This window comes from Emydura macquarii, unplaced genomic scaffold (genome assembly GCF_026122565.2).
Source record: "Emydura macquarii macquarii isolate MOO-44397 ecotype Brisbane River unplaced genomic scaffold, CSIRO-AGI_Emac_v2 contig_3348, whole genome shotgun sequence".
Taxonomy (NCBI): domain Eukaryota; kingdom Metazoa; phylum Chordata; order Testudines; family Chelidae; genus Emydura; species Emydura macquarii.
Genome location: NW_027133485.1, coordinates 2,552,539 through 2,569,342, shown reverse-complemented (window position 1 = coordinate 2,569,342; position 16,804 = coordinate 2,552,539). Strand labels below are relative to the sequence as shown.

Here is a 16,804-nt window from a genome sequence, read left to right as displayed (position 1 = left end):
GCAGCCTTTCTCCTGGAAAGCCAGGCTCCGGGAACAGGGTTCCCGGCCAGCTGCACTCCAGCCGAGGAGCTGTCAGACGCCACATGTCAGCAGTGCCGGCCAGCAGCGGGAGGAGGACCCAGTGTCCTGCCGCAGGCCAGCAGCAGGGACCCGTGTGTGCGAAGATCAGAGCCGACTCTTCAGCCGGGTGGGAATAAGCCCACAGGCAGGCGAGGATGGGCGCCGGGGGAGCCCTGCCGTGGTTAATGCTGGCGGCCCGGGCCCTGCTGGCTCTGGGGCTTGGTTCCCCCCTGAAAGGGAAGGATGGCCTGGACAGACCTCAGCACCGGGTGCAGCACGGGCCCTGTAGCTACACCTTCCTGCTGCCGGAGATTGGGGGCTGTCACCCCTCTGCTGCTGAATATCCCGTCTCGAACTCGCTGCAGAGGGACGCCCCTTCCTTGCCTGAGCCCAAGTGGCCAGCCAAGCGGCTCCAGCAGCTGGAGAACGTCCTGGAAAACAACACGCAGTGGCTGCAGAAGGTAAGATCCGGTCAGGGCCCGCTTGGCCCACGATGGTTCTGATATAGATCGCAACAGTGCCCACGGCAGGTCAGGCGCTTTCCAAAGACAGGGCTTGGCCGGCGAACATACAGCCTCGCAAACCTCCCCCTGGGGTCTGAGAACCCAGCGGCGCTCCCTCTGCCTCTTGCACCAAGGTGCGACCGCTGGCACCTTGCTACCTTTCTGCTGCTGATGCATGAGCCAGATGAGAACCCAGCTCGCTCTCCCCTAGCTGTGCCGCCTCTGCCGCTCAGTAATGTGAGTACGTGTGACTCAGGGACTCACAGGGAGCACCCAGCACTACTGTGTAACCAGGTGGCGCTGGCTGCCTAGAGAGGATCCTGTCGAAGTCTGTACATGGGAACTGCTGTATAATTCGTTGGTTAAAGGGACCAAACAGGCTTCTCGCCTTTATCCAGACAGTTCCAGAGGGGTAGCCGTGTTAGTCTGTATACAGCAAAGACAAGGAGAGTTCTGTGGCACTTTAAAGACTAACAAGTAAGTTACCCCTACAGATGAGGAAGACAGGACAAGGGCTTGGATCATTTCAATGGGCAACTGATTTATTGATCCTGGAAATCTGTCATCCCGCCTCATATTAAAATACCCCTTTAAAACTGTTTAAAAGGTTCATCTCTGTGAGCCCCCTCCTGAGTGTGCCGGGCTTTGTCTCTTCTCAGACCCGGGGCGGGTTCTGCTGCTTAGCTGTGTCTGATGTCCCTTTCCCGGGAGAGCCAGAGCGGAGGAATTCTCTTTCTGTGTTTCTTCCCAGTTGCTTTAAAAGCCAGGAAATCAAAACTCAGTTGGGTTCATGGGTCTCTCTTCTTGAGCCAAAAGTTCGAGAGTGACTCTGCTGCCAGTTACACTGGTGTAAACAGGGAATAACTCCACTTACACCAGTAAGCGTACATGGAGGTAAAACCAGTTTAGGAGCAAGATGGGAATCGAGCGCTGTGGGTGAAATCTTGACCCCATTGCTGTCGCTAGGAGTTCTGCCACTAACTTCTTGGCCAGGATTTCACCCTGTGCCTGCAGGATACACATGCCTCCTTTCTAAAGCAGAAATACCCGTTGTGTAGAGTGCAGGCACCATTCACGCAGTAAAGGGGTGGCTTCCTTCCTCTTTCTTCCCAGGCTGCTATGGGGGGGCATCTGTATAATTCAGACCACATTGCAGCTCTTTCCAAATATACCATAGGGCAGAATAAACGTCTTTACACTCTACCAAAGCAAATTCTTGCACTAGGGCAGAATGTAATTAAAAAATAAATCCCTCTGAATAAAAAAACCCCATCAGATCAAAGGCAGGGGGCATCTGAGCAGCGCAGGGGAAAGTGTCTGCACGTGATTAATACTGCCCTTGCTGTTTAATAGATGTCCCTGACCACACAGGGCATCCGATGCAGCCCTGAGAGCTGTGCTGTTTGCTCTGTAGCGGTTTCTGGCTGAGACTTTAGCACCCAGGGTCCTGCTGGCCCGGTTCAGCCTGAACTCTTTCGGAAGGGTTGGGGATTTGCCCCAGAATCCTTAGCTGCGTCGCATCTCTCCTATCCTGCCCCAGTTGTGGCTCCTTCCGAGGCAGCTGAATTTTAGTGGTGCCACGTGCAGAATACGCTGCCGGCAGTTTGGGAATTCTCTGCAAGAAAAGCTGCTGCCGCCACATAACCTGTAGGATTCTTGTGCGTGTGCCATATGGCGGTACGAGGCCTCCTCAGCTGACCCCGAGTCCAGGCAGGCATAAAGCGTGGGTCTGGGCTGAGGCAGCGGTTTTGGGAAGCTGGGATTTGTCTTCAGGAGCTGGGGGATTTTGGTCGTCGGTGCTGCTGAATCCTGTCCGTGGAAAAGGCCCCTTCTGTCTGCCACCCCAGCAGCTCTTGCGGCAGCTTCTGCTTTTACAGACAGGCCAGGAGGGAGGCATGGGGACGGCAGGGTGGACAGAGCCCGGTCTGGTCGGGAGAGGGAGCTCCCCAGGCTGCCTGGGCCCTGCCGCCCTGCAGGGGTTAAATGGAGATGCACAGAGCCGTAGGAAGTGGAGGGGAAAACATTCATCTCAGCTGTTTCCTCTCCCTGGACACCCAGATGTGTGATTATTGCCCAAGGGGCCATGGATCATGCTGGCTAGGGTGGACAGCAAACAGCGCTGACATTTTCCCTGCGGAGTGACACACGTGCAGCGGGCAGAGCCGGGGCGCTCTTCTTTTCAGCACCAGTGGGCTCCCCCTGAAGGACACAGGGATGGGGGATTTTACAGCTCCCGTTGATGCTGCCTGCACTGCTGTATTGTGAATGACTCTGCTTGGCCGTCGCTTACTAACAAGAACGAAGGTCTCGGGGCTGACGCACAGGGCTGGGTGTCAGGAGACCTGGGATCTGTTCTTAGCTCTGCCACTGATTCAGCATGTGACCTTGGCCATGTCACTCAGCTTGTCTGTGCTGTGAAAGACGACCCTGCTGAATTACAGTAACGAGCAGACAGGGACGAGCCAGGTTTAACAGCAGGTTGCCTACTCCTGGCCAGCTGGCCCAGTGTTAACCGTGGAAGTCAGTACCTTAGCCACCTCCTCTGGAGATGGGGATCATGACCATTCATTGATGTCTGTGAAGTGCTCTCAGATCCGCCAGAACACGCCCCCTCGTACGATTGCCAGACACTCTGCTTCCTGTTTATAATCTGTTTTATGGCTGAGACCCTCCGCCGACTCTCCCCAAATAATCTCCACCCTGCCGCCGCGGCCCCTGTAATTCCTTCGCGCTCCTGCTCACCCCACAGCATGTCAGCCCTGGAATGCGAGGGGCCGGCTCCGTTGTTCCCACATGCCGCCTTGGGCTTGTTGTTATGGGATGCGTTCCTAGAAAGAATGGCCGAGCAGCCCGGTCAGACAGTGCTTTCCAGCCATTGCGACTCTTTAAACAGAAGAGGCCAAATTAGGGGGGGCATCAGAGCTAGACTGATGCTTTTTATTGACCAGCTCCTGTTTCTGGGATTCATTATCGACCTCAGCCCGTGGTCGAAAATCAGCTGAAATCTAGCCGGGGTTTTTTTTATGATGTTGCAGTTTTGCAGGACAAATCTGATCTGAATCAGGCGTTCCTGGCTGCTCGGGACTAAAACCCAGGGGGAGTTTTGCCAGTTCAGAATAGTGTTGGTGGGTTCGAGGAACATAAAACAGACCCAGGGTGTAAAATGAAAGGGCATTTGCCGAGTAATACGCCGTCTGCCAGGGGCGCTGAGGCCTTGTGGAGGAGGGAAATAACAGTGCAGCCTCCTGGGCATTGGCAGTGAAATCAGCCTGGCGTGTCCTGAGCAGCGTGGGAGGGGGGTGCGGTTAAGGCACTGGGCTGGGTCGCAGGAGCTCTTGGCTCGGCCTGTGTGAGCCTGGGCAAGTCTGTGCTGCCTTGTTTTGTCTAGTTGGACTGTGAGCAGTTCTGAGCCAGGGACTGTCTCTTGCTATGTGCCCGTGCTGTGTGCCTGCCGGGGGGCCCCGTGCTCAGGTGTGACTCCTGGGCGTGACCGTCCCGCGGGTGAGAAGATGGAGGATGCCGTAGGCCATGCAGTCCCTGCGAGCAGCCCCAGCGTACTGCCTGCCCACGGCAGATGTTAAATGTGCCTCGCTCTGTAATTCCCCTAGAGATTAGATTGGCCCCAAAGGTCAGTATCATCCCGGTTTCCAGTGGGGGTCGATGGCCTGGTTCCTAGCCTGCTCTCCAGGGCTTCTGTTGCCCTAAGAAAAGAGAACACGACGCTAAAAACCAGAAGATGCTCTTTAAACAGCAGCAAGGGGCCGGATCCTGCAGGCACGCCCTGCTGGGAAGTGGGGTTTTATTACCTTGAGCCTCGGGGGCTGTGACAGGAGAGACGGCTGCTGTTCTCTTCAGAGACGTCATTAAACTGAGCTGCCATCTGATAACTGCCCCAGCAGACGGCCAGGATCCCAGATGCACTCTCTGGAAAGGGGGGGGCTGGGCCAGCAGCCGCGTTCAGACACCTGAGACCCAATAGCCGAGCGTGCGCGTGAGCCGTCGAGGCACAGTGCGCCTGTCACAGCTGTTGCACACCCAGGACTGCTCTCTTTCTGGGGTAGGAGAGGTGCGTGGAGAACCTGCTTCCATCCTGAGGTGGGTGTGAGGGAGGGAATCACGTTCATCCCAGACCTGAGGGTCTCTGAGGCTCTCCCAGCGTCACCTGGAGCCCAGCAGGGTTCGTTGGTTTTATTTTCTTTTTTGAAATCTCTCTACAAGTTAAACCGCTCGCTGCAGAGCTGGCCCGGCCTGCGTCGCTGGGGGCTGGGCTCTGTGACTGAGGTTAGGGGTGAAACAAGGCCTTGTTTACAGCTGTATGACAGATGAACGCAAAGCGATGCAGTAAAACAGAGCGCTGGGCTGGACTCGGCATCGACCCTGGGCCACACAGGTCTGTGCCCGTGTTATCCTTTATGCAGCTGCTTCTCCCCATCCCAGGGCCCCTCCAAAACGTCGGCATCTCTCAGCACTCGGCGCTGTGGTCGTGGTTTCAAAGTGACTGGCCCTGGGGCGGCAGAGCTGAGCCACAGTGGATGTCCCCTCCTTAGAGAGCCTGGGCTACGAAGACTCGGGCCCAGATGGCAGGACAAACACAGAGCCTCCCTTGTGCCTGGTGGGGGGCCACTGACGCAGCTCAGCGTTGGCGATCCGGGCTGCTTCACGCAGGGGCAGCAGCTGGAAGCGCCACCTTGCAGGATATCTGCATCTGGAGACTCAGACCTGGCCAGGCCCTGGGAAGGCTAGCTTCTCGCGGCCGCTTCGGTTCTGGGACAGGTGACCAGCAATGCCTGTTTCCTGCGGGTGAGAGCTGCAGAGGAGTCCCGTGCGTGTCTGCGTTGGCTGCAGCATCTCGAGGGGAGCCGCCCCGTTTAGTCTGCGAGGAAAGCTGTGCTGCCCCCCCGACCAGACCCAGGCAGCTCAGCCTGTCTGCCCGGAGCAAGCTTCCCACGCACAACCTGCCTGGGGAAGAGGGGAGCTCAGTCCTTGGCCTTCTCCCACGACTGCCAGCCAGGAGCCAGTCAATACCCACTGGCACTACCCTGAGACCCGCAAATCCTCTTACACCTCAGCCACTGCTCAGCCACCGGCCGGGTAACAACTTCCAGTCACTGCAAGCGTGGGCCAAATTCAAACCACCGCCGCCTAGAGATAACCAGCTTCCCTCCCGACGGCCCAGGCCCCATCCGCCCCCAGGGAGCTGCCTCTGCCTCTGACAGCTCCGGTGCAGACCTGGGCTTGGCTGAATAACCAGCGTCCTAGGAAACCTCACAGAGCCACAGACAGCCAGGCCAGTGAGCGCCCCCAGCCGAGCGCTGCGGGGTCTAACAGCCAGGCGCTGAGCCCTCCTTCACCCTCGCTGCTGAACTGCAGCTTTCATGAGCAACCAAAGCGGCTGGGCGCTGCCCGGCTGCGACTGACCCTCTGCCATTGCCTTACGTGGCCACGTCTCCCAGGCCCGGGGCAGCAGCCCAGGCAGCTTCCTGTTGGTGCTCTGGGCTGGCCCGCAGGGGCTGCGGCGCCGACCCGTGAGAAATGAAGGCAGGTGCCATCAGTCGCGGTGTCTGAGCTGTCCCCTGGCGTCTGGGCCGGGGACCTGGCTGGCGTGAGGTGCACGGAGCCAGGAGTCGAAAGGCGCCTTTGCTCTCTATTTTTGTGACTGTTCCAAGGTGCAGCACAACAATCTCGTCTCTGGTGAATGAAGGGTTAACCCGCTGCGTTGTCTCCTCTACCCCTGCACAGGGCTAATGGAAATGGCTGTCTGGGGGAAGGCAGGAGCCGGGGGGGGTCCCCAGCTAGGGTGCTGGGGCAGCTTGAAACCCAAGAAGGGAATTTCCTGATTATGCTTGACTAGGACCTGATCCAAAGCCCCCTGGAGTCTCTGCACTGACCCAACGGACTTTGGACCCGGTGCTCCTGTGCGTTCTTGTTACAAACGTTATCCCCCGAGGGGTCAATCTGGCTGCTGAGCCGTCCCATCCACAGCTGGGACCCAGATCGCCCAGACTGCGCCAGGCAGCAGCTAAACAAGGCTGGGGGAAGGTTTCGGGGGGTTTTTTTTTTCCTTCTCTTCCCCTTTTAAAGCTGAACCCCCCTCCCCGTGAAAGCTCTTCGGGACGAGCAGCGTTTCGCAGCCGTTCCCAAGGCCATTATCTTCTGGCTCGTCTGCGGGTTCCTAGGGGAGAGTGAACCCCGGATCTCTGACGGTCCAGCGTGAGCCTCTCCCACCAGCTAAAGTGCCAGCTCCGGGGCAGGTTCAGCCTCACGCCCCCTGTGACCCTCTGCTTGGCTTGTGCCCTTGGGGTCAGGGACCGTCTCTTCCGTCACGGGTCTGTGCAGCGCCTAGCACCACGGGGCCCGGGGAGCTTCGGCGGCTGTCCTCGGTTTGTGAATGGGAGGGACGGCGTGATTTAGTGCTGGGTTATGGCCAGACCTAGGAAGCCCAGTGACGGCCCAGGACTCCAGCGTGCCAGATGCGGTACGGACGCCCCCCAAGAAGGCTGCGTACCGAAATGCGCTGCCCGCTATGGACCGGGTTGATCCCCTGCCCTGGCGCAGGCACGCGGAGAGGAGCCAGGAGCGGGCTGGTTGGGCGTGTGATGAGCAGGGTTCCCTTCCTCACGCCCCCGTCACAATGGAAGGAAGCGTGGCACATGCCCGCAGGGAGGGTCGTGTTTATACATGGGCTGGGCGCATCATCTGCATAAACAGTGAGGAGAGAAATATTTACACAGCGAGGCCCTGAGAGCAAAACACACGCTGCCCCCCACCTGGGTCTTTGGGGCGGGGGAGTCAGGGACAAAACAATAGGCAGAAAGAAGCGAGTGAGGCGTGTTCTCACGTTCCCAGCCCCCCCTTCGTTTACCACTTGTCCCCTCCGGTGGACGGAGCGCAGAGAGGGAGAGCTGTTTAGTGGTTAGCGCACAAGCCAACCCCTGAAACCCTCTCCCAGCTCTGCCATGCCCTGGTGGAGCATGACTGCGGGCAACCCCGGCGCACATCTCTGTGCCTGTCTCCTCGACTGGAGACCGGGGGATCGGTCGCCCTGCCTGGCCTTACCCGGGTGGGAAGGGAGGCTTGACCAAAGCGTGCAGAGCAGCTCGGGCATGTGATGCTAATGTACGTGCTGGGTGATATTATTAACCTGAAGACGGGGCACGTTTCCTAGAGTTCATGCTGCATGTTTCACAGACGGCAAGTGCCTAAATATCATGGAGAGGGACGGATGGATGGATGGATGGAGGTGTGTGTTGGGATCTGATGGCTGGCTGGATACAGAGGTGCGGCTGGGGATAGTAGAGTGGTGTGCAGGGGGTGGGCTGACTGGCTAGATCGAGGTCATGTAAAGGATGGATGGATAGGTAGGTAAGTAGGCATGCAACCAGGTCAGCACCCTAAGCTAACCTTTTTCTTATAGCTACAGCATGGCTTTTGTCTACCAGTGTAACACGGTTACCACCGTGTAAACCCCCCAGTGCTGGGGAAAATCATTTCCTACACAACCCTTTCCTTGGGTTTTTTGTGTGTTGTTCCCAGCTGGAGAACTACATCCAGGAGAATGTGAAAATGGAGATGGCCGAGATCCAGCTTCATGCGGTGCAGAACCACACCACTGCCATGATGGAGATCGGGAGCAGCCTGACCCGCAAGCTCACCGAGGTGGAGACGCAGGTAAGTGGCTGGCTGGGCTGTCTTCCGAGCTGTCCCCCAGGCCCTGAGCCCTGGAGTCGCCACGTGTGACTCCACGGACTTGACTGAGATTGCGTTCGCTTACACCGGCTCCCAGCAGAGAGCATGTTCTGCTGCATCTCGCTCGTCTCTGTGCGGTGTGATTTGTACGTTTTGCTGAAGATCTTTATAAGAAGCGGAGGGGATTTGATGCCATTTCCAAGGCAGACGCCTCAATGACAAGCACACACCTGAAGCTGCTGTGATTTCAGGCAGCTACTCCCTGATCCCTGGGGAGGGGAAGGTTTTAGAAGGCACCGCCCAGCTATCAGGAGCCGTAGGCTGGACGCTGCGGAATTGCTCAGTCGTTGCGTGCAGGTTGGGTTCTGGGCTCTTGTGAAAATCTGGCCCTTCATTTTGGTGCCTGAATGGGAGCCGAGCTCTCTGGGAAATCCAGTCTCGACCGTGGGTGCTGAGCCCTTAAAAACCTGCACCGAGGGCTCTACCGTGAGAGGAAACCTAATCCCCGAGTCTTCCTCATCACCCAGATTTGGGCCAAAATCCATTTCCCCGTGCAGGCTGCTCCTCTGGAGACTGGGCTTTGGAGAGTGTTTCCCAAACCCACATTCCCTCAGATCCCAACCCTTCATGACCATCCCGGTCTGGTTCCTTTACTTTCATTTCCCCTCCAGGTTCTCAATCAGACCTCGAGGCTGGAGATCCAGATGCTGGAGAACTCTCTGTCCACCAGCAAGCTGGAGAAACAGCTGCTGCTGCAGACACAGGAGATAAACAAGCTCCAGGAGAAGAACAGGTAAAAAAAAACCCTCTCTGGTAGGGCTGTACCGTGTTGGGATGGGGCTACCTGCCAGACAGAGCAGGAACAGGAGAAGCCAGGGTGGGCTGGGACTTTGCAGATCCTCAGCTGGTGTAAAGCCACAAAGTTCCAGTGACTTCACCTTCCAGTGGGGATCTGGCCCATAGGCCTTGACAAAAGTTCTGGGTTTCAGGGAACTCTTTGGCATGTTGTGGAACATTTTCTCCCTTTCGTTTCAAATATTTTCATGGCAAATTCAGACCAATCTCATTTTATCATGGTATCTGGGCTCCTCGCAGGTTTAGTGTGTTCCCTGCCACGGCCCCTCTGAGGTAAGGCTGGGCAATTGTCCCCAGTGTGTAGATGAGAACTGAGGGTCACACCAGGAGTATGGCAAAGCCAGGAGATGAAGCCAGGGCCCCCCAGGCCCAGCCCAGCACTGGTCCACCCCTCCTTGGCTCCCTCTCTGTGAGGCTCGTCTTCTCCACCCTTCTTGTCCCCCTCCTCCCAGCTTCCTGGAGAAGAAAGTCCTGGACGTGGAAGGCAAACATGCGGAGGAACTCCAAGGGATCCAAGCCGAGAAGCTGGAGATGCGGGGCCTTCTGTCCAAGCAAAGCCAGCTCATCCAGAGGCTGGAGCAGCATCTCACCACAGCCGCCGCCAACCAGACGGTGCTGCAGAGACAGCAGGCGTCTCTCCTGGAGACCGTGCACCGGCTCATGGGCCTGGCCTCTCAATGCAACCGTTAGTACGGAGGGGGCTGGGAACGGCTGCTCGGGTGTCCAGCCCAAACACACCCAGCTCACGTGGTGCAGGACCGGGGGAGGGCCGGGGGAGCTGCTCCCCGACTCTCAAGCTGCCCCACCCCAACTTAATTTGAGCAGCTCTGGGGTTGGCTTTGCTCACTATGGAGCTGTGGGCATAGCCTTATCACCACCATGCCCCATCCCTTCCCAGCATGCCCCTATGCTGGGCTTGGAGGCCTGGCCGAGGAGCCGGCTCAGCTGGATTTACACCGGTTGAGAATTCCCGGCCTGGCCGATGCAGGCAGATTCGGGGCCGTTTGCTCCGCTCAGGCGGCCGGAGCCTGGCTCGGTGTCCGTGTGGTCGGGACCGCGGGGTGTCAGCTGCACAACTGAGCAAGTCCCCCTGCAGCCGCCGCCTGGATGCAGAGCCAAAGGCTGTGCGGGGCTTAGAGGTTCTCAAAACGGGGGGTCGGTCCCCCAGGGCAGTATCTGGAATTGAAGCCGCTGGGGGAAGAGCTGAGTGTCCTCTGGTCTGCTCCACACAGAAATCTCCCCGGCCCCCAAAGACGAGCAGAAAGTGTTCCGGGACTGCGGGGCCGCATACAAATCGGGCCTCAGCGCCAGCGGAGTCTACACGCTGCGCTTCCCCAACTCCACAGCCACCACCAGGGTGAGTCTCCGAGCGTGGCGGCCGGCCGGCTGGCTGAGCCGGGCCCCTCGGGCCCCTCCCCGGCCCAGCCCCTTGCAGACGAGGATATGCGAGCCCATGGCTGCTGGCAGAGCCCCCGCCTTGATGTTGTTGTGTACACCCAGTCGGAGGGGAGTGGGGTAAAGCAGAGAGGGGGCCGGGAGTCAGGACTCCTGGGTCCTGTTCCCATTTCTAGGAGACGGTGGGAGGCCACGGCCCTGAAAAATGGTGCTTGTCAAACCGGAGCAACCCCCGTCCATTGCCCACTCCTCAGATCCGCTCTGCCTCTCCCGGACGCCACAGCCCGTTCCTCGCGGGGGCGGTTGCTCACCGGTCGTCAGCCACCGGGGATCACAGCCTCGCCCCTGCTTGGCCACGGGGCCCCGCACACGCAGAGGCTGGCTCCAGCTGGCGCGGGCCGCGCCGGTTTGCGGGGCGGCTGAATGTGTCCCACTGTCCCTTTCGCAGGCGTTTTGCGACATGGAGACCAGCGGGGGAGGCTGGACTGTCATCCAGCACCGGAAGGACGGCTCCGTGGACTTCCACCGCACCTGGAAGGAATACAAACACGTAAGGCTCCCCCATCCTGCTGGCAGCCAGCACCCCCCTGCCGGGCCCGGGTGTGGGACCACCGGCGTTTCCTCTCACCGGGGCAGGAATTGCTTCCCGGGGAGGCTAGGAATAGTCAGGCTGCTCCCAGGGGCAAAGAGTCTCGCTTCCCCGCCTGGTGCCCCCGGCGGCCCACAGCGTGTGGGGAGGAAGGTGAGGAGCAGAGGTTACTGGCCTGTTGTTCAGGGCATGACGCGGAGGCCTTGGCCGGGATACATGGGAGGCCGCAAACAGGAACCCTGCGACGGGGGAAGGGACGGAGAGCGGGGGACCCCTGGCACTGCAGGGCGGGAGATGAGCCGCTCCTGCTGCAGGGTCGGGGCAATTTTCCCTGGGGCGGAGGGTGCAGAGTCTGTCCTAGAGGCTGCAGGGTCCAGCCCAGACCCTTCCCCCAGCCCCCCTTCACCTACTCATGCTCCAGACCCAGTGCGGGGAGGGTCCCGCTGTGAAGGGTGGGGGAGAGGGCCGTGTTGTCTGGGTGGGGTCACAAAGCCTTGTGCTGGCTGGGAGGCCCTCCCGGAGAAGCTGTGCAAAGACCCTCCCCCAGGGCCAAGGCAGAGATAGTCAGACTCGCCACACAGCAGTCCCTGCTATTCTGCAAGCTGAGACCTCTCCACTGCAAGGGGCTAGCTCCCTGCTTTGTGCCGAGATCCGTCTAGAGCCGAGAGACGGCTGGAATCGCTCCCTTCCAGGTGTTTCTAACCCTGGGCGTCCCACACACACCACTCGGCAGATGCTCCTCGGTCCCAACCTGCAGCCCCCCCCCCGGGCTCCGCTCGCACACACAGTCCTGGCCCTGCTAAACCTGGGCAGGAAAATCCGAACAAGAAATCAGTGGCTGGGTGTCAGTGGAAAGGGCTTGGGGCTCTGAGCGAGCGAGGGAGGGTGACTGAGATGAAGATGCTCCAGGGGCCCGGCCCTAACCTGGCTTTGTGAGTCCCTGCTCTGCCACAGGCCGCCTGTGTGACCTTGGGCCCGTCACTTGGGCTGAGATTTTCAGGAGTGGCTGTCGTGATTTTTGGGTGCCCCACTCGACACCTGGCCAGAGCCTGATTTCACCACGTGCTGAGCGCCCGTCCTCTGCAAACGAAGCCCCTCCAGGTGTGACAAGTTGGGCCCCCACAGTCACCAGCTGCTTTTGCAAATCCTGGCCTGGACTCTCTGGCCCAGACCCACAGTGGTATTTACACTCCCAGCTTCCACTGAAATCCAGGAAGCGCCTCAATACCTTTGAGGCTCTGGGCCTGCACTCCCCGTCGGTAACGAGGGCTGGTCTCTAGCACGGCGCAGCCTCCCTGGCTGTTGGGATGGACATATGGGGAGGTGCTCAGCCAGTGTGGTAACGGGCCACATACATACCGCAGACAAAGAGCGGCCGTGACCTGGGGATCCTGCGCTACCCGGGTTATTGAATCAAACCAGGCCCTGCTTTCCATGCGTAGCCCAGGGGTCAGGGGTGTCAGACGTAGCTGCCCAAATTACGAACTGGCCGGAGGGGAGCGAGGGAGCGCTCTCCCCATTAGCAGTGGCTGGCCCCTCTGCTGGGATGTGTTGTGTGGAAGGGAGCACTGGAACCAATATCCTTGGCGTTTGGAAAGACTCCAGCTGCTCCCAGTGAAACCCAGACTGTGCGGCTTCTTCCGTATCGAGGGAGAGTTGTAGCAGGTGATATCTCAGCCAGCGCCACCCACAGCCAGCCCCAGGGTCTGCCTGCTGCAGCCAGCGGAGATGCATCATGGATCACAGGCGTGCACAGCCCATTTCATTAGGGTGCTCACCCGGGGAATTTTCATCAGGGGTGTCAAACTCACTTCCGCCGGCGGGCCACGGTTGAATTTCAGCCATGCACACTGCTGCTGGCACTCGTGGGGCTGTTAGAGCCAATGACGTGTTACAAAACCTTGGGTGCTTCCAGGTTCCCCCTTTCGACCCACCTTGGGCACCTCCTGGCCGTCGCCTGGCTGCAACGCAGCACTGCAGTGCCAGAGGCTTGGTCTTTGGACAGCCATTCGAGCCAGGGCCGGCTGCCAGGCAGCCCAGCAGCCCCGAAATGGGGTGTTAATCCCCCAGCGAAGCTCTACTTCCAAAGCTGTGCCATTCCCCCAGAGCAGAGCAGAGCAGAGCTGGCCCCTGTGACACAGAGATCACCAAGCAGGACCCCGGGGACTCTGTGTGCTCTGGTCGCAGCCACTAAGTGTGAAGCCAGGCGAGCCCCATCTCCTGAGCCGCTGGCTTTTGTCAGCCTCCCCCGGCTTCACTAGTTTCTGTTCTTTCCATGCAGGGCTTCGGGTCCCCCTCTGGAGAATACTGGCTGGGAAATGACTTCATCCACCAGCTCACCACGCAGGGCTCCTATTCTCTTCGCATCCAGCTCCGGGACTGGGACAGCAACGAGGCCTACTCCCTGTACGAGCACTTCCACCTGGCCGGCGAGGAGCAGAGCTACCGGTGAGTCGCGCGTCGCCCAGCTTCCTCCAGGCGGTTCTTTGTGCACCAAGGGTGACCCCATCCCTCCCGCAGTGGAACCAGGCGTTGCCAAATCCTCTCGCCCCACCTGCTCCTGGGCAGCAGGTTTCTAGAAGGAATGTGGAGTTTGCAGGCTTGTATAGTCCCCTCTGGTGCACATCCAGTACCTGGATGGGTCTTAGTCCTTCGGTTCAGTTGCAAGTGAATTGATCCAGAGGCGGGTAATTGTCAGTAGCTGAACAGGAACAAAGGCAAAATGGTTGCTGTGGTTTGATCTTATAAACCCTCTGTCCCTGGCCCTCCTGGGTCTGCTCCCCTTGTGCGGCCCGTTTCCCTGCCTGCCTTGTCCTGTGCCCAAGTGGCCGCCTGCGTCTCTGCTCTCCCGAGAGCCTGGCCCTGCCCCGGCAGCTCTGGTGGGACTCGCCTGTGTCTGTCTCCCCCCAGGCTCCACGCGTGGGACTACAGCGGGACGGCTGGCAGGACCAGCAGCCTCAGCCTGCCGGGGATGGCCTTCAGCACCAAGGATGCTGACCACGACCGGTGCAGCTGCAAGTGCGCTCAGATGGCGACCGGAGGTAACCGCCCCCGTGTGTGAAGACCCCTGGGCTCTGCAGCGCACGTCGTGGGGGGGCCGGTGGGGTTCTTAGCGCGCTTGGCCTTGAGCAGTGAGGCTGAGGTTGGTAGGCATGGAACTGGGCCGCTTCTGTCGTGCACCTGTTGGCAGAGCCCAGCTAACTCCCCAGGCAGGACTCTGATCCCGCTCGGCCCAGCTGTGTGTTCTGCGGGGTCTCGGCCCCCGGTAACATGCCGCACCTGCTGCCTAACCCCGGGCCTGTGTGAATTACGCTCCGTTGCTCTCCTTGGAGCTGCAGCCAGCGAACCATGGCCCTTCCCTGCCTGGCTAGCGCCCACTGCTTCTCACACCAAATTCTTCTCGTCTTCGCCCCACCCGAATGACCCCCGCTCTGGCAATGGCCTGGCAGCTCCCCCGTGGGCGATAGCACGGTACCGAGAAGCTGCACAAGCAGACACAGAACGCGCTGAGTTTGCAGCTCCAGAGGGGGGGCTTCTCTGGGCAATGCTGGGCAAGAGCCGCCCCCCGGCAAGAGCTGGAGCCAGGAGAGGAGGCTGCGACCCATTCCCCGCGTGGCCGCTCTGGGGCTGTGGTGTGCTGCCCCTCTGACCCCCCCTCTGTCCTGCAGGCTGGTGGTTCGATGCCTGCGGCCCCTCCAACCTGAACGGGATTTACTACCCCGCCAGCCCCACCACGGGCCGCTACAACGGCATGAAGTGGCACTACTGGAAGGGGCCCAGCCACAGACTCAGGGCCACCACCATGATGATCCGGCCTGCAGACTTCTGAGAGGCCCGAGAGCGGGCAGCCAGCTGGGGCCAGGCTGTCCCTGCAGGGGAGACGGGAGCAGCATCACGGCAAAGGCTCCTGCGTGGCGGAGGCTGTGTCAACGGGCTCCCGACTCGAAGGGCCAGCTTGCAGAGTGCTATAGACACCGGCTGAGCCCTGGCCTGGATGTGGGCCCTGCTCCCTGCGGGGCCGGGACTCCACGCAGCACCAGAGCTTGTTCCCGTGGGCCGGCCACCGAGGACAGGCCTTAGCACAGGCGGCCCCCTCCCGCTCGCCCAAAAGCAGCCTGCGGAGACGTCCTCATCTCCTCCCGGGTCCCACACATCCTGCTGGTTCCTGGGGAGCCAGGGCGGGGGCCTCACGATACTTGTGTCAAGTTGTTCGGCTAAAGCATCGCTGGAGGGCGCGGCTGTGCTGGAATGAGTCCTTGGGTGTGAGCGGGCCGGATGATCCCCCCAGTGAGGAGCAGGGTCTACATGACAGATAAAAGGGGGGAATGGGGTTTCTCTTATGTACCCACTGTGCAGATTAAACCCCACAGCTACTGCAGACTCTCCATCGGCCGCGTGCTGCGCCTGCAAATCCCATTGCCAGCATCCCGGCAGAAACCGCGGGGCTGGTGCCAAGCAGGGGTCCCAGGCAGGTCCAGAGTTAGTGACACGTTGCAGAAAGTCGCCCTGCCCTTTAGACAGGAGTCAGTCCTGGGCTCCACGCTTGAGATGGGGGTGAGGGAGGATGGGCAGATGCAAACGTGCATTTCTGTGCATGCAAAGGGTGTGCTGGGAGATTTTGTGGGTGCTTTTCAAAGGCCTCTTGGCCACTCCAGGAGGTTAGTTTCCGTGTCTTGGCAGCTGCTCTCAAGGCAGCTTTTTAATCATCCACGTGGATGGGGCTGGCGTCCTCAAGGGCACCTCTGACCTCCAGGCCCTTGGTCCTAGTCAGCAGGGAGAGGTGAGAGCTGAGCCAGGGCAGGCGCTGCTGGCCAGACTCGGCCCAGTGTCTGGGGAAGGAGCCAGCCGGGTGCGCAGGGCAGTCGCTGGCCTGTGGGAAAAGTGGGGCCTTTATAGGGAGGGGAAGGAGCAAAGGCACAGGCCGCCCTGGGAGCAGGTATTGGCACTGAGCCAGCCAATGCCAGACCTTGCCTGAGCAGCTACCCTGCCCACACACTGCCTGGGCCATGGTGCTCCAGCGGCGCCCCAGCCACACTCCTGTTCTCCAGCAGGGCAGCTGCTCTGCTCCAACGGGGAAGGGAGATCCAGCTGGTCGAAACAATGGGCCCGATCCTGCTGCTGGTTACACCCGTGGCGACCTGAGGCGACCTCACGGGGGTGACGCCGGTGTTCCCAGAACCAGCGTCTCCACCTGTGGGCTGAGTTGAAGGCAGTGGCGCTTCTCCAGTGGACAGCGGCTGTGCAGAGAGAAAGCCCAGGCTTCCAGCAGCCCCGACAGACCCACCCCTACCCCTTGGCCTTGTCATGGTGACGTTGGCATGACAGGGCCTATGCAGAGTCTGCAGTGACCCGGAGAGAGCAGGCGCCATCCTGCAAGAAGCTGCCTGGAGACCACCACGGTGCAACCAGCGTGTGCAGACCCCTGGCCCTGGCTCACTCCTGTCCCTCTTCATGACTCTGCCCAGGGTTTAAAACAAACAGACCTTCTTAGCTAACCGAGTTCCCCTCTCCCTGACTGCTTTGTCAGTGCAGGTTGGCCATAAACATGGCTTTGTTATTGCAGGGCTGCTGATGAACTTGGTTGGCTGTGGTTGCTCCTGCCACTTTATTATTGTAGGGTTGCTGGCAGGCCCGGAGCTGGGCCCACTCGTTATTGTGCGGCTGTTTGCAGGCACTGCTGCCAGTGCTGGTTTGGTGGGTCACTGGGTTTGTTTTT

General features: G+C 59.8%; 1 protein-coding gene across 1 annotated transcript; it reads left to right on the top strand.

Moving 5' to 3' along the window:
• The first annotated feature begins 215 nt into the window (after positions 1 to 215).
• On the top strand, positions 216 to 15,278 carry LOC137143739 (angiopoietin-2-like). The gene is made up of 9 exons (XM_067533696.1): positions 216 to 521; positions 8,097 to 8,231; positions 8,921 to 9,042; positions 9,557 to 9,789; positions 10,337 to 10,461; positions 10,948 to 11,049; positions 13,370 to 13,536; positions 13,999 to 14,129; positions 14,757 to 15,278. The coding sequence occupies exons 1-9, from the start codon at positions 216 to 218 to the stop codon at positions 14,915 to 14,917; spliced, it is 1,482 nt and encodes a 493-aa protein (XP_067389797.1). The 3' UTR covers positions 14,918 to 15,278.
• The last annotated feature ends 1,526 nt before the right edge of the window (positions 15,279 to 16,804 follow it).

What these genes read in the sequence shown, in the direction of transcription:
- LOC137143739 (XM_067533696.1), top strand. Translation starts at nt 216, where the DNA reads ATGGGCGCCGGGGGAGCCCTGCCGTGGTTAATGCTGGCGGCCCGGGCC. An exon ending in AAGCTCCAGGAGAAGAACAG is followed by an intron (nt 9,043 to 9,556) that starts GTAAAAAAAAAC and finishes CCCTCCTCCCAG; the next exon opens with CTTCCTGGAGAAGAAAGTCC. An exon ending in CCTGGAAGGAATACAAACAC is followed by an intron (nt 11,050 to 13,369) that starts GTAAGGCTCCCC and finishes CTTTCCATGCAG; the next exon opens with GGCTTCGGGTCCCCCTCTGG.